A 21,528-nucleotide genomic window follows, 5' to 3' on the forward strand; every position below is an offset into this window, starting at 1 on the left:
TGGGTGGGACTCCCTGTGAGCAGCTCACCAGGCTCCTGCTACACACAGGTGATGTTTTGCTTGGAGGCTGGTGTGTATGCTTTCCGTTCTGAATTTAAAGTCCAAGCCTCTGCTTTTTTTCAGAGGCCAGCTGGATTCAGAGGTGCTTTGTAGGCTATTTAGCCCATTACAGTTAACATGTCTGCAAACGAACCTAATTAATTGACCAGTTTTCCTCCATCACACCTGGAAATCTTGGGGCAAAAGTGACTACTCCCTCTTCTCACGCTGGAGGGGGTAGCTCAGCCAGCAACAGGTGCTAGAAAAGCCCCTGTGAGAGCCACTAGTGGTAAAGGGGATGTCTCTTTTCAGTTCTACATTGTTGTACAGAACTCTCTCTTACCAAAAGAGAAGTAATGCTTAGCCTGCCAGTCACACAAGGTACAAATAGCAGAGCTTTCTCTGTCACAGTTACTGGTCATAAATTGTAGGTTAGCTCTTAATTGTCAGAGCAATAGTCTAGCAGAAGTTGCTTTATTGCCCTCTCTTAGCAGGGGAAAAAAAAAAAAAGCCCTCTTTCAGAAAAATTCTTATTCATGCTTTTGTTTTCTTCTGAGAAAGCATCAAACCACAATTATTGTAAGAGGGAAAAAGATGTAAGAGGAAAAGAGGTATCCCCTTTATAAATAGGAAGGACAACCAACACTTCAAAAAACTGAAACCTCAAGCTGCTACTGAAGATGTTAGATAACACATCAGCCAGGTTTGAGTTGTTCATGTGATGCTGTCTTGTTCAAAAGACAACTGGCTACAAAGCTCTTTAAACAGATACATCCAGAAGTACAGGTACTAGGTTTTTTTTTTTCAGTCTCAAGAAATTTTCAATACCTTAATTAAGTTGGTTGTTTTTGTACTGGAATTAGAAATTTCCCTTTCTTCCTAAAGCAGATGTAGCCCAGGAAGAGTAAGACAACAGCTAGAAACCCACCCTGAGACCCTTTGGCTCCACTATATCATACTTGGGCCTGAGTTACGTAACCGCAGTACTGAACATGGTGTTTCTTTTATTTTCAGCTTTGCTAAAATACATTATGGTTTTACATAACCTTTCTTTTCAAATGCCTTTTACAAGAAGATCCAACAGCATACTCTCAAATTCAGAAGATGGAGGTCTGTAGTTCTTCCTTAAACATGCCTTCAAAGTGGAGGTCTTTTGCCATGAGCTCTTCTTCTACATCTTCTAAGGCCCACTGATGATCAGTCAATTCCAAAGCTTCCCATTCCGTCTTCATTGACATTAAACACAGACAGGGAAAGAAAGGCCACTTAGTATGAAAGTGGTTGTCAGCACTTTCTGTACACGTTAGACAATAACTAAGAAAAAGTCATGTGAAAAAGGCATGTGAATTTTTTTGAAATCAGGAATGACTGCCTCATCAGGTATGGTTGTCTAAGCACGTTTGCTTCAGGGTACTATGGCCCTGTCAGACTTCCATACACCTCATCAGTTGTCACCTCTAATTTTAGGAACAGGAATCCAGAACAATTCCCTTGCTTGACAGGGGGAGAGGAGGAGTTGCGCATTGCCTGCAATCTTGTAAATTCACAGCAAAGAGAGATGCAGGTGGAAATACTGTACCTTAAATGCTTTGTTAGTATCTGCTGGCATGGCCATTGCTGCGCCTGTCATTTGTTCTTGCATCACCCTAGACTGATCCGCAGCTACAAAAAGAAATGAGAGGTTCATTTTTATTTACTTAAGCAGGACTGCTTGGAGTATAGTGCCACCAGGCTGGCTTCTTCCTAAAGACTGGAAGGTTGCACAAATCCCCGGAATACAACATTAACTTCCTAGTGCAGCTTCTCACAAGCTATTTTGTCCCCATTCCTTGTATCTTAGCTAAATTAACTAAAAATAGGCAGACAGATAGAGGAAAATATGGTCTTCTACGTTCTCCATAACCGTCTTGCCTTGCATCTAACAAGAAACAATCATTGCAGCCTTCCTTAAAATCGATCCTTGCTAGAAACAAAAACAAACACAACATCAAAGTTTCCACGCACCAATTTGATGAGAAGAAAAGCACAGGTTAATTACCAAGGAAGTTTACAAGCAGTTAGCCAAGGGCTGGTGCAAAAAGATCTGCGTAACTGCTGCAGGTGATATCAAACCTAGCCAGTGGAGAGTGATCCCAAAGAAGTGAGAGAAGCTTTGAAGAGCTTTTTGGTTGGAAATGTAGAAATCCTTCCCCATCCTCCCCCACAAGTCATCCAGTGGAAGGAGAAGCCAGCTCCTTTCACAGAAATGACGCTGTCTTACCATTATCTTGGCCCAGGATGAGGGTATAAATGCTTCTGAGTCCAAACACATTCAGGAAGTACCAGGAAGCAGAGCTCACCCTGAGAAATCAGAATAAGCACGTCTGATTTCAGTTCAATGCCGCCTGTGCATGGGACGTGTGGCTCGTGACCTTATTTCAGAAGCATGCACAGGTTACTCAGGGGTTAGTACTGCACCCAGTGCTCCAAATAAACATTCAGCCTTGCTCGTGGAGGAGACGCGCTTACCAGGATGCATCTAAAGTGAGCAGTTCAATTCCCTGCTGTAACATTGGCTTAAAACGCAGCGTCAGAGGAAACGGAACCTTGGCTGCAGGACAAAAAAAGAGCCCAGTTTCACAAAGCAACACGAGGTAACTGCAGAACAAATTGCAGAGCCAACAGAGGTTTCATTCATTGAATCTAATGGAGGCTGAAGGTAATGCGTACAGTAACAAATACTTTCAGAAAGGCTGTAATTCAAATATTGACTTCAATATGGAGTCTTTCAAAGCATGAACAGGCAGCCAACCTACCACAGCTGTTTCAGAGACTGTTAAGGGGAATCTCTTTTCTGAATGAAACAGCTACCACAGAAATAGTAAGGGAAAAACAAACAAACAAAAAAAACAACTCTGAATTTGATGGAGTATTTGTTTTGTATACTCTGCTACTCTGCATTGCACGGTAATGGACTGCCTGGACATGTTCAGAGGAAAATCCTTTACAGCAACTGGAAGTCCAGGCTGTTTTCTTTGCGATCATGTCTGGCACCCTGAAAACAACCTTCTGTGCTTTACAGTGGGGCCAGCAAGTCAATGCACTTCACAGAGCAAACAGCAGCAGTGCCATGAAGACAAAGCCAGCTGCTCCCACCCCAGATGAAGTTTTTGATGGAGCCCAGACCCAAGAGGCCATCACCCAGCACGGCCAGACCCCCGGGCTGTGCTACACCGCACACTTACTTGTGACAAATCCTGAAAATGTCATATTGATCCAACCACCAATGAGGATCATGGGCAGAACGTTGGTTACGTTCCCTTTCATCATATCTGTCAACATGGTAGGATCTGTAATTAAAAGATTTAACGTAATGTGGGAGTGTATCACATTAAAGGCAAATGAGCAGCACACTGTAGCAGTGGCTGCTGATGAAAGCATCTTGCGGTCCCTGCTGTGTATGACCCCGTCCCTTGCTCCTTATCTCTGAAATTAATGGATCCCTCTGCAATACTGTTTAGCTAGAAGAGTGATAATGAACAAGGCAGCTGGTTTGCTCTTTACATTTTGGGCCATGTTCATGAGTTATATCAGTTTAGAGAAGGTCCTGCTGGAGCTGGTGCCAGAAACAAAAAAAAACGACAGGAGAACATGGGGATATGGTTTAGCGGGGACTGTTAGTGTTAGGTCAGAGGTTGGACTTGATGATCTTGAGGTCTCTTCCAACCTAGATATTCTGTGTAATATACAGACATCACTCTAAGTACTTCTGTGTAACATGCAGGACCTCCCATTTCCAGCAGCACCATGACAGTCATGGTCTTCTGAGAGGCTGCAGGCAGACGTGAAGTGCCTTGGAACAAAATGAAGTGACCCAACATGCTGCTGCCGAGGGGAGCGATCTCCCTCCCCCTCACCCAGCCCTCCGATCCCACCCCGAGACCCTCACGTTCACTGAGCTCTTTGCTAGGGTGGCTCGCCTTGCTACCTTGGCGGCAAGTTACACGTTTTCTGCCCAGTTATGTTCCCTGTACCTTAACATACCTGTCATCGGTGAAGGAGGCACTACCTTTCTTTTTGTTTTCTTAAAGAATCCATCCTCTGGGTTATTAAAGTAGTATTTCCGAGTCAGGAAAGACTGGAGAAAAAAAAAGCCAACGCCAGTAGCACCGTAAGAAACAAAAGGAGGAGAAGGTTATTTCTTGCTCCTTTAGACACATTACGAGCTATTTGATTAAATCTTTTTATTCTCAGGTACTTTACTAAATGTATGCCTTAAAGCTCTTCTTTAACGTTTCCCTGAACCCTGAGTACTAGCTCTGTCTCTCTGAAAGCCTTGAAATATTTCCAAGACAGAATTCTCTTAGAAATAATCTACATCAAATAAAGACCTTCTGGCACTTTGTGCAGAGTTTCTGTTAGCTCGGAACCAATCCCGGTATACCTGACATTGTTATTCCCACAGCCTGCCTCACAGATTTCGCTGTATGTAGCATTTGTCAGCAACCGAGCGAGCACGAGCGGCTGATCCGTGCTGTGAGACGCGAGGCTGCCCCTGCCCCTCCGTACCTGCTTGGGGATGTATTTCCCATTTTCCCGCAGGACCCTGCTCCGGATCAGGACTTGGCTGCAAAAGAGATCTGTGGTGAGGGAAGGGAGGGGAGGGACGGGAAGGGGCCGGGGCCGGGCCCTGACCCTGACCTGTCGGACACCTGCTCCTGCGTGAGCCGCTTGTCGCTCTGCAGCAGGATGGAGACGTAGTGCCGGATCATCCCCACGAAGAAGGTGATGAAGACGATGGGCAGCACCACCCATAGCCGGATGTTGGAGTCCAGCAGCAGCTCGGGCTCGCTCATCCCGGCACCGGGCCCGGCCCCGGCCCCGGCCCCGGCCCCGGCCTCCTCCCGGCTCCCGCTCGGCCTCCGGCCGCCGCCGCCGCTCCGCTCCCAGCTTCCGCTTCCGCCTCCCGCCGGAAGGACGTCGCCGCGCGCCGTTGGCGGGAAGCTCGAGCCGTGAGGCGCCGCAGGGCCCGCGGCCGCCGCGCGCTCCCCCCCCAGCTCCCGGCGCTGCGCCGAGGCACCGCGGGCCGTGAGGTACCGCGCGGCACCCGTGGGCCCCGAGGCACCCCGCGTCGCGAGGTACCCGCGTGTCGCGAGGCACTTTGCGTAATTTCGTCAGTTAGGGACGGGTTCCTCACCGCGCGGGCCCTCGCTTTCAGCTCTTTCCCCCCTTCGTACCCGCTGGCGGTGAGGCAGGGTTTATTCGGCTCCTTCCAAGCCCCGCCAGGAGAGCGCGGGCCCGGCGGAGGGCTGCGCTGTGCTCGCCCTGCGGCCTTGGAGGCCTGCCTGCGGCCACCTCACCTGGCTGGGCTCACACGCACGGAGCTCGCAGCCCTCTGGGTGCAGAATCACACAGAATCACAGAATTTCTAGGTTGGAAGAGACCTCAAGATCATCAAGTCCAACCTCTGACCTAACACTAACAGTCCCCACTAAACCGTATCCGAGGCCGCGCCAAGGCCGCTGCGTTACATCGGAGACCTAGGTTTAACTAGCTGCCTAATTTGTACAGCGTCTGGAGGAAACGCGGACCTTGTTTTAGGGATTTTGGAGAAAATGTGACCTGCTGCTTAAATATGACAAGCTCTAAAATCCTAACCTGTACAGCAGCAGAACGCAGTGTGATACCGGTCAGCCAGGCAATCTGCCTTCCTGTGGAAGTTATATTTCCAGAGCGTTTTGCTTCACTATTCACTAGTCCATTCTACAGTTGCATTAAAAAAATCTGAATTAAAGTCACATTTTCTTCTGAATTAAAGCTATATCTCCTTTACTCACTTGTCTTTTTTTCCTGATTTCTTATAGGTGACACCAAACGATTTGTTACCATGGTTTCGAAACGGAAATTGTCAAAACCTGATGTTTCTGGAGAGAACTCAAAACCAGACTTGCCAAGTAGGTGCTCAGGCGTAATCTTACAAGAACTGGAAACCCGCTGGTAGTGGCAGCAGCTCCAAGGGAGACAGGACAGGCCATAATGGCAGTTTGATAATCTCAGTAGCTAACTGTTAATTTTACTGTTGTTTTATGAAGCTGTGTGACGCAGCGCAGGCAGGCAGCAGGAACAACCACAGGCACACGGCTAAAATGCAAAGGGTGGATTAATTCCCATCACCTCACCAACCAGAGGACTCCTGGAGCAACATCCAGCAGGGATGCAGGCGTTGCCGAGCTCAGGCTGTGCTAGATCACTGCCTCCAGCTGGCATCTGTTTATCCAGGGTTCACACAGGCACAGTTTTTAACAACATGGTGTCATCCTCACCGTGCTTGTTTGATCCTCTCTTTACCGAGGTTGGCAGCTCAAGTGCGTCTGATAGGATGCCTTTGAGCCTGCCAAACACCTCTATTATACGCAGATGTGCTACTTGCCAAATACCCAGGGCACAAACAGCAGCAGGTACAATTTATGTGCTTTCCTACACTACTACTCCCCAGACTTTACACATTCCCAGCTGCAAGGTCATTTGTACATATTTACAATCCTCCTTGCCAGTCTTTAGTTCTGATCCCATCCCCCTCAACAATCTTCCACTTTTAACTCCTTCCTCCCAACAGAATCACAGTAAAATAACACTAAAGCAGTGCCATATCTTTTATTAGTGCCTCTGTTCTTGTACCTTTGATCAACGCCAATCACCTGAAGCTTCAGCACCTTGGCTTTTTGCAAACTAACCACATTTGATCAAAAAATGATACCTCTGAAACCAAAATAACCTCTCCACTTAGCTAGAGGGAAGATACTTTTTTGCATTAGCATGATCCCTAAGTGTAGTGGAAGAACCTAAATTAAATTTGTGCTTTCCAGGCCAGAGGGAAGTATGATTCTAGTATTGTGCAGCTTGTAATTTGGTAGCAGATATGTCTCGCCTGGGAGTACGGCATCAAAAGTACGTCTTTCTGCCTTTGGTTGCGGAGCGCTAAAAGTGGTAGTTAAAAAATGTTCCTTTGTGGTGTCACGCTGCAGGGGTGACTGTGGGATCTCTGCGTTGGTGTTTGGGTTAGCTAATGCCTGCTGTCAAACAGAGCCTCACGGTGTTGCTTGCTGCTCTGGTCCCATAAATGTATTCCTGTGTTCCTGTAATTTCTTACGAGAAGGTTAATTTTGAATTAGTTCTTTTTATGGAAGTTCCCTGCTACTCTTTTGCACGATAATTTGATGTAGCTTGTCTTGTTTTCTCAGAAACAAAGAAGTCACGGGCTTCTGATAAGGAAAAGGCCTCTGCCCAAGGCGGACTGGAGAGTGAGGGAGTATTTGAAGAGCTCCTTAGAACATCCGGAATTATACTGAAAGCTGGGGAAGGGCAGAATGAAATAGGTATGGATTTAACACTTGTTCTTTTTCTTTGTATCTTAAAGCCTGCAAAGATGACTGTTACAAAGTAAAGACGCTTGTTACTTGCAGAGTAAGAAATGCTTGAACGAGCTTGTTTGAAACTTCAAAGAAACTCTCATCGGGACTCTTCTTTGTCATATACTTCTTGAATTGCACGGCTCCTGCCTAACTGAGCGCATCTCTTAAACATTACGCCTGCTTTTTGAGTGGCTACATGTCAAGTCAAAAGACTTCTGAGAGATGATTGGAGGTATATGGGATGAGATTAGACTGCATCTGTATTTACAGTCTGACCTTTTTGGATGGAGCTGCTTCACCCTAGTCATGGTCTACGCAGAAAGTTGAATTGCTTCACGGGGTTTTCCGTGTTTCGCCTCTATGAGACAGTGAAGCTGTACTGCCTCCATTGCTGCAGTGGGTTTGAGCAGAGGAAGGCCTCTTTAGGATGGCAGGGCCGCTGCAGTGGTTTATCTGTGTGACGTTACACGCTGTGTCACATGAATGAACTTTGCGGCTACAGGACTGATTTTGCTGGAAGATGGCTGCTCTGTTACGTTAGGCAAAGGGATTTTTGGGTTGCACATTTGGCAAGGATCAGGTTGCCTCCTAAGGACAGAAAAAAAAAGCCTGGGGATTCTTCCTCCACTTCTTTGGCCCCTCATTCTGTCTGGAATGGATTTTTAAGTGCCAAAAAATGTAGGAGTTTGTGTATCAAGCCTTGTTAGTGCTACTAGCTACCCTCAGCCCAGAGCGGAGAGAGCACACGCGGTAGGTAATACCACTCGGGCTTTTGCTAGCTGGAATTCTCGACAGAGCAAATGCAGAAATAACGGTGGATGATCCTGAGAGCTTGTAGCTAGTGTAGCTGTTAGCGCAGTGTTGTATGGCTAAAATACATCTGATTCTTTATTCTCTGTAAACTTTCTCCTTAGCTGTAGATCAAATGGCTTTCCAGAAGAAGCTCCGCCTGACTCTAGAGAAGCACCCGACTTACCCAGGCGTAAGTAACTGCCTGTGCTTTGGCAGGAGCCAGATTTAAAGCTGTTTACTGTGTAGCAAAAGGCACAGATGCAGCTGCCTTTCTCTGCTGGTCTTGTACAGAAGCATGCAGAACTTGCTGTTTCTCTCAATGCCATCATCCCAGCCTTTTGGTCTCATTGTTCTTCTGAACAGTTAGGCACGAGGTAACGACCAGCACGTACCTCTGTTACCAACCCTGATGTGTTTGCTCTGAGATTGGTTTTTCGTAATTCAAAGCACAACTGCTGCATATCCAGCACCATGCCTCGTCAAAGTAATTCACTGGCAACATTATTCAATAAACAGACTCTTAAGAGAGCACGGTAGCTTGCTTAACTTTTCCAGTGGAAGCTTGGTTTTGTGTTAGCTGGGAGCTGGCAGTGTTAAAACTGTCGAGATTTGGTGCTTGTCTCCAGCAACAAACCCAGCGTGAATGTCCTGAGGCCAGTGATTTGAATCCTGCAAATGTTTTTGGCTGCAGTTCTTGGCACATTAAATGTTGCTGTCTCAGCTGAACAGGAAGGTGGGGGAAGCCAGGTTAAATCAAGGTGAAGTGAGAGACTATTGCTTTAGAATTATTTTGTAAACCAACCAGTGTTTGCTTTTAGTTGAGGCTACAGATTATCCAGCATTTCTTCTATGACAAATTCTAGCTCCCTGGCTAGCTGGATAGGAAACCTCTTTCCTGTTTTCATCGTCTGCTCACAAAGTGCATCCTAAAAGCCAGCAGTTGATGAGGGCATCTTCTCAGGAAGTGAATAATCTGTCTCTGCATTGCAGGTTGTGAAGCAGTTTATCAGTGGATTGGAATCTCACATCAGGGACAGAAACCAGTTCAAGAACTGCCTTCTGCCATGTGCTCCCATACGGACTGAGGGGTCAAGGTCAGGGAAAATGTATTTTCTGTTCTCCTTTTCAGTCAGAGCCGGTCTCTACTAAAATGTTGTGCAACAGTGAGCGGAATGGAGGGAAAAGCCATAGCTCCAGCTGATACGTAACAAGACCTGTGCCTTACGCAAAAGACCCTGTCATTCTTTGGTTTGAATGTTTTCCCCTTTGGACACCTATGGAAAAATGTCTTCTCTCTTACACAGCTGCTGATTTCAGGGCAAAGGCAGCTGAAAACTCCAGTTTGGTTTGACACTGGGAATCTCCAACCAGCATATAGTGTCCTTTAATTCTTTTAACATGTAGGCTTTCATATATTTTAAAATATTTTATATCCTCACTCAGAAAATGTAAGTATGAGATGGTGTGGTGGTCTTACTCAGCTGGGCAGCTGAGCTCCACCGCATTTGCTCTCACTCCACCTCCTCAAAGGGAAAGGGGGAGAAAATACAATGAAAAGGGCTCAAGGATTGAGATGAGGACGGGGAGATCACTCAACTATTATTATCATGGGCAAAACAGGCTCAGCAGAGGGAGATTAATGTAATTTATTACCTATTACTACCAAGCTAGAGCAGTGAGAATCTACAAGCAAACTAAAAGTACCTCCCCCCATCCACCCTCTTCCACCTCATCCCCTGAAGCAGCACAGGGGAACGGGGAATGGGGTCTGTGGTCAGTCCCTGACACTGCCTGCAGGGCTCCTTCAGGGTCCCTCTCTGCCCCTGCTCCCCGCGGGGTCCTTCCCGACCTGAGCCTGCGGGGGCTGCCCACGGGCTGCAGCTCTTCAGGAACTGCTCCCACACGGCTCTGTCCCACGGGGTCCATCCCCCAGGAGCAAACTGCTCCAGCACGGGTCCCCCATGGGCAGCAGCTCCCCCCAGATCTACTGCTCAGTAGGTTTCCCCCTCCCCTTTCCTAAATCTGCTCTCACAGAAGCGCAAACGCCATCGCCATTGGCTCGGCTCTGGGCAGCAGTGGGTCCCTTTGGAGCCAGCTGAATCTGGCCCTTGTCTGACACGGGGCAGGTGCTGGACGCTTCTCACAGAGAGCACCCCTGCAGGCCCCCGCTATTAAAACCTTGCCCCGGAAACCCAATACAGACAGTTAGGATTGGAAGACGTTAAAACCTAGCCATTAATTTTCATATTTCACTTCTAAAAGAATTCTCTTAGAAGTCTTTGAAGTTTCATTTCCTTGCAGTTACCTGTTAATGAGTATTTACTAACACTCCTGCTGTATTATCTACTGTTTGGGGGCTGCCTTTGGTATACAAAGGAAGTCTTTGTAAATGTTTTTTTTTTTTCTTTGTTTTTTTAAAAGTATTGGAAAGAATTACTCTCATGTTTTTACTACAACTGTGGAATCTCATCTTGCAGGACTTTGGTGCACTCGTATTGTGAAAGCCTCATAAAACTGCTTCTTGGAATTAACATCTTACAGGTATGTACACCTTAGTTTTACAGTGGTGCTGATTTATTTCGGGATCCTTTTGTTTATGTAAGTAGAGGATTAGTAGAACTGGTGGTGAGGCAGAGGAGGCTGCATCTGGAAGAGCATCTGTTAGCGAGGGGCTGAGGCCAAATGTATGAGCCTCAACAAGGCCAAGGGCCGGGTCCTGCGAGTGGGGCCCGACAGCCCCATGCAGTGCTCCAGGCTGGGGGCAGAGTGGCTGGAAAGCTGCCTGGAGGAAAGGGCCCTGTGGGTCTTGGTGGATAGCCTGCGGAACACGAGCCGGCAGTGTGCCCAGGTGGCCAAGAAGGCCAACGGCACCCTGGCTTGTGTCAGGAATAGTGCAGCCAGCACACCAGGGAGGTGATCATCCCCCTGTGCCTTGGTCTGGTGAGGCTGCACCTCAAATACTGTGTTCAGTTTCGGGCCCCTCGCTACAAGAAAGACAAAGTGCTGGAGCAAGCCCAGAGAAGGGCAATAAAGCTGGTGAAGGGTCTAGAAAGCGAGTCTTATGAGGAGCGAGTGAGGGAATGTGATGGTTTCGCTCGGATGGGTGACCGAGCTCCACCACAACCGCTCTCTCACTCCCCCTCCTCAAAGAGGAACAGGGAGAAAATACGATGAAAGGGGCTCAAGGGTTGAGATAAGGACGAGGAGATCGCGCAGTAATTATTGTGATGGGCAAAACAGACTCAGCATAGGGAGATAGTAAGATTTATTGCCTATTACGAACGAGCTAGAGAAGTGAGAAACAAAGGAAAGAAACCAAAAGCACCTTCCCCCCCCATCCACCCTGTTCCACCTCCTCCCCCCGAGCGGCGCAGGGGAACGGGGGAATGGGGGTTATGGTCAGTCTATAGAAATTCTTCTCTGCCGCTCCTTCTTGGTCACTCTCGTCCCCTGTGCTGTGGGGTCCCACCCACGGGATGCAGTCCTTGCTGAACTGATCCAGCGTGGGCTTCCCACAGGCAGCAGCTCTTCAAGAACTGCTCCAGATATGGGTCCGTACCACGGGGTCCATCCCTCGGGAGCACACTGCTCCAACCTGGGTCCCCCACGGGCAGCAGCTCCTGCCAGGTCACCCGCTCCTGCGTGGTCTCCTCTCCACGGGCTGCAGGTCCGGCCCGGAATCTGCTCCGGCAGGGGTCTTCCACAGGCCGCAGTCTCCATCGGTGCAGGGCCACCTGTTCCACCGTGGTCTCCTCCACGGGCTGCAGCGTGGAACCCTGCTCCACCGTGGTACTCCATGGGCTGCAGGGGGACATCCTGCTTCACCATGGTCCTCACCACAGGCCGCAGGGGACTTCTGCTCCGGCACCTGGAGCACCTCTCCCCCTCCTTCTTCACTGACCTTGGCGCCTGCAAGGCTGTTCCTCACTCCTCTCACTCTCCCAGCTGCTGTGTGGCGCAGCGTTTTTTTTTTCCTGTCTTAAATATGCTCTCACAGAGGCGCAAACAACATCACTTACTGGCTCAGCTCTGGTCAGCAGTGGGGCCCTTACCAAACATGGGGCAGCTTCTAGATCCTTCTCACAGAAGCCACCCCTATGGCCCCCTGCTACCAAAACCTTGTCACATAAACCCACTACAGGGAACTGAGGTTATGTAGCACAGAGAAAAGGAGGCTCAGGGAGACCTTACTGCTCTCTCCATCTACCTCAGAGGAGGTTGTAGCAGGGTGGGGGTCGGTCTCTGTGCAACAAGCAATGGGACAAGAAGAAATGGCCTCAAGTTGCACCAGGGGAGGTTTAAGTTGGATGTTAGGAAAAAATTCTTCACAGAAGGGGTTTTGTGGCATGGGAGCAGGCTGCCCAGGGAAGCGTTTGAGGCACCGTCCCTGGAGGTATTTAAGACGTGTAGATGTGGTGCTTGGGGATGTGCTTTAGTGGTAGACTTGGCGGTGCTAGGTTAATAGTTAGATTGATGATCTTAGAGGTCTTGTCCAACCCAAATGATTTTATAATTTCTTGTTTCTTGAGGGACACAAAGTTGCTTAGGGCCTGCAGCACACGGCATGTCAGAAGAGACAGCGGGAACTGTCCTTGTTTAGTCTCGAGAAAGTTAAGGGAGGTCGTGCGGTCTGCAGCTACCCAGCTGCATGGTGTAGAGAAAACAGAGAGAGTCTTCTCAAAGGTGGGCTGGGGCAGGGTGAGAGATGACAGTCAAGTTAAAGATGGGATGTTCTGATAGAATTGAACCACTTCCACTGTGGAGAATGTATTTACATCTTGGAGGTGTTTAAAAATGGATGAGACCCTGAGCAATGTGATCTAATGATGATGGAGTTTTAAGCAGAGACTTAGACCAGAGAACTCCAAATTTCCCTTCTAACCCAAAGTTTTCAATTAATTAAATCACAGCCCTGAACAAGCCTTACGAGGAACCAAGCCATGTGAAAGGACAGAGGCCCTCCCAAGATTTCCTTGGGTGTAGTAGGGAGCTCAGTTCACTCACCTCTTGTGTCAGTCATCTCCCCTTCCTGCAGCTGCTAACGGCAGTTGTGGAAAAGGACAACGGGTATTTGCTTGTCTTCTCTTCCTCTGCCGTGTCCTGGGGCAAGGAAGGGGAAAGTGAAGGGCTGTCCTTGTGCCGTAATGTCCAGGCAATAAGACGTGGTTCTCTTTTCATCCCCTTCTGTCTTTTCCTTTCCCATATGTGGCTTCAAAGACAACTCATTTCAGCCCTGCAGTGCAATCGAAGCTCCTGTTCTGCCTTCCAGGGAGCCGGTACTCGTCCCCATAAAAGAACCACACACGTGAAGCAAAATGTGCTGCGGTGGTGCTTAAATAGTACTTAACAGTTGTGAAATAGTAAATAGTTGTTTTTGCAAGGCATTGCTGATGATAACAAGTTCTGTTAAGTTGTATAAAAGTTGCATCGACACGTATACGGAGCTGACGGTGACATCTCACTAAGGCACGAGAAACCTGAGAACAGCTGTGGATTTAAATCCTCTTATAACTAGATGTTTTTTCCAAGTTCTTATTTTAAATACATTTGTTTTTTAGAATTGCATTTGGGCCAGGATTAAAGGGGGAAAAAGAATCAGACTTGCAAGGGAAATGGCGAGATCATGTAGGTAGTTTTCAAACCTATCTAAAGTTGATGCTTTAGATTCTTGTGTGGTGAAAAACAACTCTGGGTCTGACAGAGTTTGGCCCAGAGGAATTGTAAGTTCTGCCCACGTGGTCTGCTTCTGTTAAATAATGTATATAGCTTGCAGTTGTGTTTTTCACCTTGCAGGCTGTGCGTCTCCTCTCTGGCATCAGGGAAGAGATTTCTTTTACAGGAAATATTTTTCTTCTTTTGAGTCTTCTGTTCCCTGTGTGTTTCAGCTTTTGTGAAAAGTTAGTTTTGGTGGCAATGCCACAGCACAAGCGGTAAATCATCATCCCAATGCTGTCTTTTTGCCTTCCTTCTAGCCTGCTGTCATAACGCTGTTGTTGGAAAAGATCCCTGAATTCTTTTTTGATGTGTGAGTATACTTTTCCCTCTAACTTGAAATGAAATTTCTTCTTCTGAACAATTACCAGCTGTTTAACTTCTACTGCAATTTCAAACGTACCTAAAATGATCTACCTAAAAAAAATATATATATATAGCAGAAAACAAGCTAATAGAAGCTTACAGACATACCTTATGATTCATTGCGCTTTTGTTAGCTACTGGTACAAACTCTGGAAGTATTTCAGCAGTGTCCCGGTATTTAAAAAGGATGAAAGTGACTGGCAGTCTTTTAGGTGGCTGTTAGCTGCAAATAGACCCTCTTAAAAATGCAGTTCTTGTTTAAGCAAGGAAAACAGAAAAAGCATGTATATATTGTTTTTTAATGTAGAACATCACAGCAGACTGGGAGATCTTGAGGGGCACAGCATAGGAGGGACTTGAACAATTAAGTTCTTTTTCAGTTGCTCTGGAGGCAGAAAGCTTGCTGCAGAGTTAGTGGAGCAGGTCAAGGGCTAAGAAGCTGATGCTGTTCCTTGTACGGTATTTGTTCAGTGCTGAGTATCGAGCAGGATACAAATGCTGTACAGAGCCTGAGAAGTTGTCTCACTGAAATCTTGTTAGAGGAGGGTTTAACACAAACTGACAAGGACTGAATTGCTTTCATTCAAGAGCTCTGAAGGATCTTAGATGTAAAAATAAGCTGATAATTGTTCTGTGAACCCTTTTTATTCAAAACACAAACAAACAAACAAACAACTCTTACTGCCTTTGAAAGGGATGTTGTTACACTTGTTTCCTATTGAGCTGTATGAAGAGTGAAGTTTTTTTCCATGCGTTAATGACCAGTTAAAAATAGAAACAAAAAAGTAGAAAGAAATCCCTTCTGCAGTACAAGAAGGATTTTAGGACAGTCCCTTGGAGATCTGGGTTGTTCAGCATGTTTGTAAATGAAAAAGGAAGAGTGAAGTAACAGCCTATGGTAACAAATTTCCAAGCTAATCTAATCTAAAACTGATTGTGAAGAGCGATAGAAGATTTTTGTTCAAGTATGGGACAAGAAAGAGCATTCATTAAAGCTGCACTGTACCCACACCTGGACTGGCCGGCCAATTCAGTAATACATGGACCAGTGTGACCAGCAGTTACAGGTGAGGGAGAATGCCTCAGTGCATCTGTATGAGCCTTGTTTTCTTAGAAAATCAGGCTGAAAATAATCCTATTGTGTAAATACAGTGCCTAACTCAGTATTATCACTGGGGAAAGGCATCCTGTATAGGTATTTCTTTGTTCTTCGTTTTGAGTATACGTTTAATGCTCAGCATTAGTCAGAACAGCAGACAATATTAGGGAAGGAGTTGGGAACAAAATGGAAAGCAGGATATCACCGTAAATGCATGGTACGATCACGTTTTGAGTGTGGCAGCCTTTCAGAAGTGCTAGGAAGGAAAATATAGTAGAATAACTTCTGTATAAGTAGGGAAAAATATTGTAAGTAAAAGAGTTCTACCTGCCTGACAAGCAGAGAGAGGACAGAAAAGCAAGTGAAAGCAAGAAAAATTAAAAAAAAATAATAATAAAAATCCATGAAGGCAAGAAAGATTTAGAAAAGGTGGCTGAGCAAAGTTTAACCCATGTTTCTAACTATGCGAGGCGGCAAACTTAAGCAGAAGTACTTTTTCAGATAATGTATAATTACCTTGCAGTTTCGGTGTTGCAGAGTGTAGAGCCTTCTGCCTTGGGAATTTACGAAGCTGTGTATTGTTGGAGGCTGGGTGGAAACTCTGAAAAAAGATGGCCTTGTGAATCCTCTGGTGCTCAAAACTTGTCCAAATGCATCTGATACCGACAGCAGCTGGGGATGAGGATACCAGGCTCAAAAGGAGGTTTAGGCTAAGGTAGTGTAACCACACGTATGGCAGGACAGGAGACCTGAAGTGAGGTTGTATTGCATGTTTTGGTTTTTGTGCTGCAGTTAGGGTGTTGCTGATAGCGTATTAAAACACGCTGATAGTATCCCTGATTTGTGTGTTCAGCAAGTAAGAAGTGGGGACCTTCCTTCATGCTGCTAAAAGCTCTAGAGGTGTTAATGATAGTTTCACAACGTGGTTTTGGTAGTTGGCTAATACAAATTGCATCTCATGGTCTTGCAGACCAGCAGCAAAACCTTTGAGTCTCTCTGTGGATCTGACTAACGCGTGTTTCACTTCTCTTTTAGCGTGGGTACATTTGGAACAAATTTTCCCCGTCTCATTGTCAACCAGTTTAAATGGCTTGATAGTCTTCTTGACAGCCAGGTGGGTCCTGATGGCACAAACACCTGCGTGTTTCTCCAGTCAACTTCTGTAACACCTCTCAGGTGGGATGAGATCAGTTCTGATGCTGATGAGAACATGTTTCCTTATTCACATGCCGAAGGGGAGATGGGATTTATTTCTTGTTTGTGTTCTTTTCTTCGGTGACTTTTGGACATCCCATTTTATTTCCTTGTCTTGTGCTAAGTGTCCTTTTTCATAAATCTATATCTGTACATATGTATCCACATGGGTGACCCCATTTTAAAGCAGTTTCTTACAAGAAGTTCCAGAAGTTACAGTACCCTCCTGTTTACTTTTAACAAGAGGTGCTGGATACTTGCAAGCATCTGGGGATGAGTTCTCTGTTCTGGCTTTGATGGTTCTTTTCCTTCTTTCCTTTTCTAAGTCAGCAGTCTCTGTGAGTTACTTTGTCCTGGAGGGCTGCTCCTAAGGAGAGCTGCAGAATGAACTGAATCAAGGCCCAACTCTGGGAGCTTGCTGTTGGGTTTCCCAGTTTGCTTTGCTCAGCAAGATAGTCATATCCTACCTGTAAAACGCTGGTTTTCCTAAAAGTCTATGCAATGTTTCCTGCTTCAACAATGAGTTAAGGGACAGTTGGCATAAATCCAGGCAAATAACTTCCTGAGTGATCGTTCACGCATAGAATTGTTGCCATTCTAATGAGCATGCACTTTACGAGTGTTCCTTTTCCTGTAGGATCTCGTCAAGAAGTTGATGCAGATGCTTAGTGTGTCTCCTGTACCAATTCAGCATGATATTATCACCAGTTTACCTGAGATCCTGGAGGATTCCCAGCAAAGTGAAGTTGCCAGAGAGCTCGGGTACAGCTGATTCTGCACCCCCCTCTGCCCTCTCCTCCCTTTTTCTTGCTCTTAACAGAAAAAAAATATCGTGTGAATGTAGTTTGTACCAGGACTGACTAAAGCAGCACAGTAGTTTAACTCTTAATGGTAACATTCAAGGACAACCAGCACAGGCTTACGATGTGTGCTGTTATGCTCTTAAAGAGATGTCTAAATGCTCCAAAAGTTCTTTATCTTAAAAAAATAACACAAAACAAAAAACCAAACCTATTAATTTCTTGAGTGCATGGGTACAGCGCAGGTAGATTCCAGTTAAGCGCTCATTACTTTTGCTGTGATTAGTCACTTGGATTTGTTTTGGATTCTGCCATAGTAAGGATCAGCATTGCTTTTATTCATTAAAAAACACAACACAAAACAAAATAAACATGTTAGTGAAGCAGAACCTTCTAGCTCTTTTTATATACTTCTCTCAAGCATTTTTACTGACCCGAAGAACAGGATGCCCTTATACCAGTAGATATCCGCCCAGGGAGCATCACATTAAGCTAGCCCTTATATCTGTCTTTTTTATGGTGTATTCATTTTACACAATCATTTATTTTTTTGGTAGCCTTAGCCTGTATTTAATTATACACATCCATGTTTCTAGTTCTGATCATTACACAGTTCATTTACATTTATGCCAGTGCTAATTATCTTTTCACTCTGGTGTTTGTTATTTCAGCCTACCCCTGCTTGTACCCCTGGTGCATCCTATTCCTTGTACTTTGTGTTCCCATTACATGGTTCTATTAAGATAATGTATATTCTTTTTTTCTTGCGTATCAGCTGCTTACTAAAAGAGGGCAGACGGCTGACAGTTCCGATTCTGGATGCTCTTTCTCGTTTGGATCTTGATGCAGAACTCCTTGCTGAGGTAAGTGCTTCTGCTGAGTGGTCAAACAGAATCTAGCCCCTGCGTAGCAATATGACAGCAAGAGCTGTTCGGTCATTCAACATAGTTTGCTATATCTGACTTCTGTAGGCCTTCAGAAGTTCTGAGCTAGCTGGAATTGGAAAGGAGTCTTGGAAACTAAAAATATTTTTGGAAGCATTCATGAGGGATTCATTGCCAAGCATACTCTGGCTGTTACAGTATCCATTCAAAAGTTTCAGACAACTGTTTTAGAAAATGCAAAAGCACTTGGCCTTGCTGCAGTAAACATTTACCACCCATCTTAAACCCACTTATTGTCACTGTTTCTTTTTTTGAGGTACAGTGACCAGACTAGACGGCTGTATTCTAAGTAAAGACAGGCTGGTGACTGCATCATCATATGGCCATAGTTTTTCTTGGCCAAAGGAAAAGAGATCATGTGCCTTGGGTCTTCTGGGTATGCTGGATTGTTATGCTTTCAGTTAGGCTTCTAATGAATAGAATAACATTGGTTGATTTGAGTGCATTAAACAATATTTTTCGTAGTCCCCAAAGGCTAGTGCTGTGTAACGTGCTAGATTCTTCCACGCTTTCCTCTTTTGAAAGCCATTTAAAAATGATGGAGCCAAGCTCTGCTTGGCAGTGCCAGGTGATACGTTAATTGGCAGAGGCAACAAATTACAGTCTAGGAGGTTCAGGATGGACATCTAGAAAATGGTTTGGGGTCTGCAGCAACTACCTAAAGAGATGGCAGTGAGGGGCAGCTGGTGGAGATCTGGAGATCTTCTGGAGATCCCTGGAGATCTTCAAAACTCAGCTAGCAAAGTCAAGGTCAGCCTGATCTAGTACTGGCAATATTCCTGCTCTGAGCAGAAGGCTGCAGGAGAAACCTCAAACGATCCCTTCCCACTGACTTAATCTGTGTATCTGTGAACCAGAGTCTTAGAGCTGTGATCCAGCATTGCTCTCCCCTCAGGTGCAGCAGTCTGCCATGACCATTGTACCTTCTGTAAAACTGGAAGATTTGCCTGTGGTGGTAAAATTCATCCTCCATAACGTCAAGGCTGCTAACGCAGTAGAGGTACTGCATTTTCTCTATACAAAAGACAGATAAGATTTATATTATAAGTTTTATAATATATTTTCAAGTACAGTTCTTAAAATTGCCAAGGATGAAAGCACATGTAGAAACTATCTGTCCTTTGACATGGATTTGGTTATGCCTTCAGGCATGGGAATTGAAACCTCCTCCTTTTTGCTGGCCATTGCAGATTTTTCTCATTTGGTTTTAGAATTTGCATTTATTTTTTCTTCAGTGTCGAACACCTTAAAGAACTGAAAGTAGTGAAATTATGCTGAGTTAAGCTCCTAAACTGAAGAACTGTTTGTGGCAACTTTAAACCTTTGAATTTTATCTAAGGATTTTCATTGTACAGACCTTTTAAGGGTTCTAAAATCCTGAAGTATCCAACAGACCTGGGATTGCAACTTGGTAATTCTCTTGTTTTCTCCACTGAGTTCTGCTCTAAATACTGTTCTAGAAACATTCCCAAAGTAGTGATTCTCCTGTTTAGAGAGCTGTTTTCATTTTCATACGTAAGAATCTTCTGGTTTTGGAAGTCACTTTATCAAAGGAAACATACTCTGAATATTTTTTTAAACGAACCGTTTGTTGAGCCAGCCTTGCTGAACTGTTGAACAATGCTTTTTTTTTCATCCTTTGAGGAAGCCTCAGCTTAAGGCAGATGTGGATTGTGATCTGCCCTAATCTTTCAGGGAAAGCACTATAACATGCAACCCAGTCTGTGCTGACCCACAGCACAGCGCTATTTGACAACAGTCAAACTGGTGAATTCGCACGCCCCAGCATTTCTACGGCTGTCTCATATCTTGCTCTGCTGCTAAACAGGATAAAATTAATTCACAGCAGCTTATAGCGTAAACAGATGGGAATTTCATGGAGTAGCTGTTAAGAAATCCTCTCCTGCTTTCTGCATGCACTCATGACATCGTAACATTATGATGAAGAATGAAGAACTTTCACTTTTTAAGTATTTAAAAAGAAAAGTTGAGCATAGCTAAATGCTTAGGAATCTTAACAGGAATCTTTGATTTGTAATTCTAGGGTTATTCTGTGAGATTTTTTCTTTTCCTTAGCCCTTTCTGTTTCTCCCTCATATATCAGAGTGATTTGAGCCAGGATTTGTGTTCTACAGGTGATTTCTGATCTTCGTAAGAGCTTGGATCTGTCATCATGTGTTCTGCCAGCTCAGATCCTAGGGTCCCAGAAGAAGCTTAAAAGCCAAGTCCAAACCAGGTACTTGAGCATATTTACATGATTCTGCAGAGGTGAGATGGGACAGGGTGACTTCAGCTCTTCTTTATCTGGTCTCTGAGGCATGCCTAATTACATACATGAGCTTAATTTATCTTAAGTAAAGGTGCTGACACCCTTATTCTTTCCTGCTTGGTATTAGTGTAACACACTTGTCAATCCTTGCCCAGCCAGCTTCCCCTCCCTTTTGAGAAATGTCTGTTGTAGCATCCATGTCTGCATGAGGGTACATGGCTCCGTTAGCGATGATATTGCTGCCAGTTCACCTGTTTTAACTTCCTTCCAGTATATCTTTGATCAGTCCTGCGACCTCCACTTCCACCCTCTTCTGAAACTCCCTGTCCTTGCCAGAACATTCCCTCCAGAGAATTTCTGCTTTACACAACTGCCGTTGCTGGTAGCTGCCTTGTTCCTTTTACTACAGTATTTACAGAGGCTGTGTCTTTCTGATCATTTACAGTTCTTCCACGAGCCAAATAACCACCAGCCAGAATTGTGTGAAGCTACTTTTTGATGTGATAAAGCTAGCTGTAAGATTTCAGAAAGATGTCTCTGAAGCTTGGATTAAGGTAAGTTCTGTGCTTTAGCCCTTGGTTCCTGATAGAAGTCAACCTTTAGGTTGAGCCTGAGCTTTCTTCTAATCAAATATGACATCAAAAGGCAAATGTTAGCCCATCATTTTACTGACACAGATTTAATTTTGTTCCAAATCAGGAGTGCTTTTTTAGGAGTCTGCTTTCTTCTTCAGTTACTGATTTCCCAGTGCTTGCAAGCTGGCCACTAGGCTCCACTATATAGACCCCAGATCTTGAAGTGCGTAGTAAACCTGATGCTACACAGAATCACAGAATCACCTAGGCTGGAAGAGACCTCCAAGATCACCAAGTCCAACCTCTGACCTAACACTAACAAGTCCTCCACTAAACCATATCCCTAA

At 45.4% G+C, this 21,528-nt stretch overlaps 2 protein-coding genes across 3 annotated transcripts in view; one reads left to right on the forward strand and one right to left on the reverse strand.

Annotated features, from left to right (window-relative positions):
* Positions 1 to 1,009: 1,009 nt before the first annotated feature.
* Positions 1,010 to 4,982, reverse strand: EMC3 (ER membrane protein complex subunit 3). Its single transcript, XM_035337640.1, has 8 exons — positions 4,720 to 4,982; positions 4,588 to 4,645; positions 4,063 to 4,156; positions 3,264 to 3,368; positions 2,548 to 2,629; positions 2,300 to 2,379; positions 1,619 to 1,701; positions 1,010 to 1,265 (listed from the first exon to the last, which is right to left on the reverse strand). The coding sequence occupies exons 1-8, from the start codon at positions 4,872 to 4,874 to the stop codon at positions 1,137 to 1,139; spliced, it is 786 nt and encodes a 261-aa protein (XP_035193531.1). The 5' UTR covers positions 4,875 to 4,982; the 3' UTR covers positions 1,010 to 1,136.
* An 898-nt stretch (positions 4,983 to 5,880) lies between these two features.
* FANCD2 (FA complementation group D2) overlaps positions 5,881 to 21,528 on the forward strand; it is a 51,823-nt gene continuing 36,175 nt past the window's right edge. For both annotated transcript variants that reach the window (XM_035337638.1, XM_035337639.1), the window contains exons 1-12: positions 5,881 to 5,972; positions 7,260 to 7,394; positions 8,345 to 8,412; positions 9,213 to 9,316; positions 10,700 to 10,763; positions 14,195 to 14,247; positions 16,435 to 16,513; positions 17,231 to 17,355; positions 18,169 to 18,256; positions 19,233 to 19,337; positions 20,473 to 20,573; positions 21,052 to 21,160. In XM_035337638.1, coding sequence (XP_035193529.1) covers positions 5,906 to 5,972; positions 7,260 to 7,394; positions 8,345 to 8,412; positions 9,213 to 9,316; positions 10,700 to 10,763; positions 14,195 to 14,247; positions 16,435 to 16,513; positions 17,231 to 17,355; positions 18,169 to 18,256; positions 19,233 to 19,337; positions 20,473 to 20,573; positions 21,052 to 21,160 — 1,098 coding nt within the window. In that variant the 5' untranslated portion in view covers positions 5,881 to 5,905. The remainder of the gene's footprint in view (positions 5,973 to 7,259; positions 7,395 to 8,344; positions 8,413 to 9,212; positions 9,317 to 10,699; positions 10,764 to 14,194; positions 14,248 to 16,434; positions 16,514 to 17,230; positions 17,356 to 18,168; positions 18,257 to 19,232; positions 19,338 to 20,472; positions 20,574 to 21,051; positions 21,161 to 21,528) is intronic.

Source organism: Oxyura jamaicensis, chromosome 12 (genome assembly GCF_011077185.1).
Source record: "Oxyura jamaicensis isolate SHBP4307 breed ruddy duck chromosome 12, BPBGC_Ojam_1.0, whole genome shotgun sequence".
Classification (NCBI taxonomy): domain Eukaryota; kingdom Metazoa; phylum Chordata; class Aves; order Anseriformes; family Anatidae; genus Oxyura; species Oxyura jamaicensis.

Coding starts and splice junctions, on each gene's coding strand:
- EMC3 (XM_035337640.1), bottom strand. CDS start 4,874: ATGAGCGAGCCCGAGCTGCTGCTGGACTCCAACATCCGGCTATGGGTG. Junction 2,380..2,547: donor CTCACTTTAGATGCATCCTG/GTAAGCGCGTCT, acceptor CTGATTTCTCAG/GGTGAGCTCTGCTTCCTGGT. Junction 1,266..1,618: donor ATACTAACAAAGCATTTAAG/GTACAGTATTTC, acceptor ATGTCAATGAAG/ACGGAATGGGAAGCTTTGGA.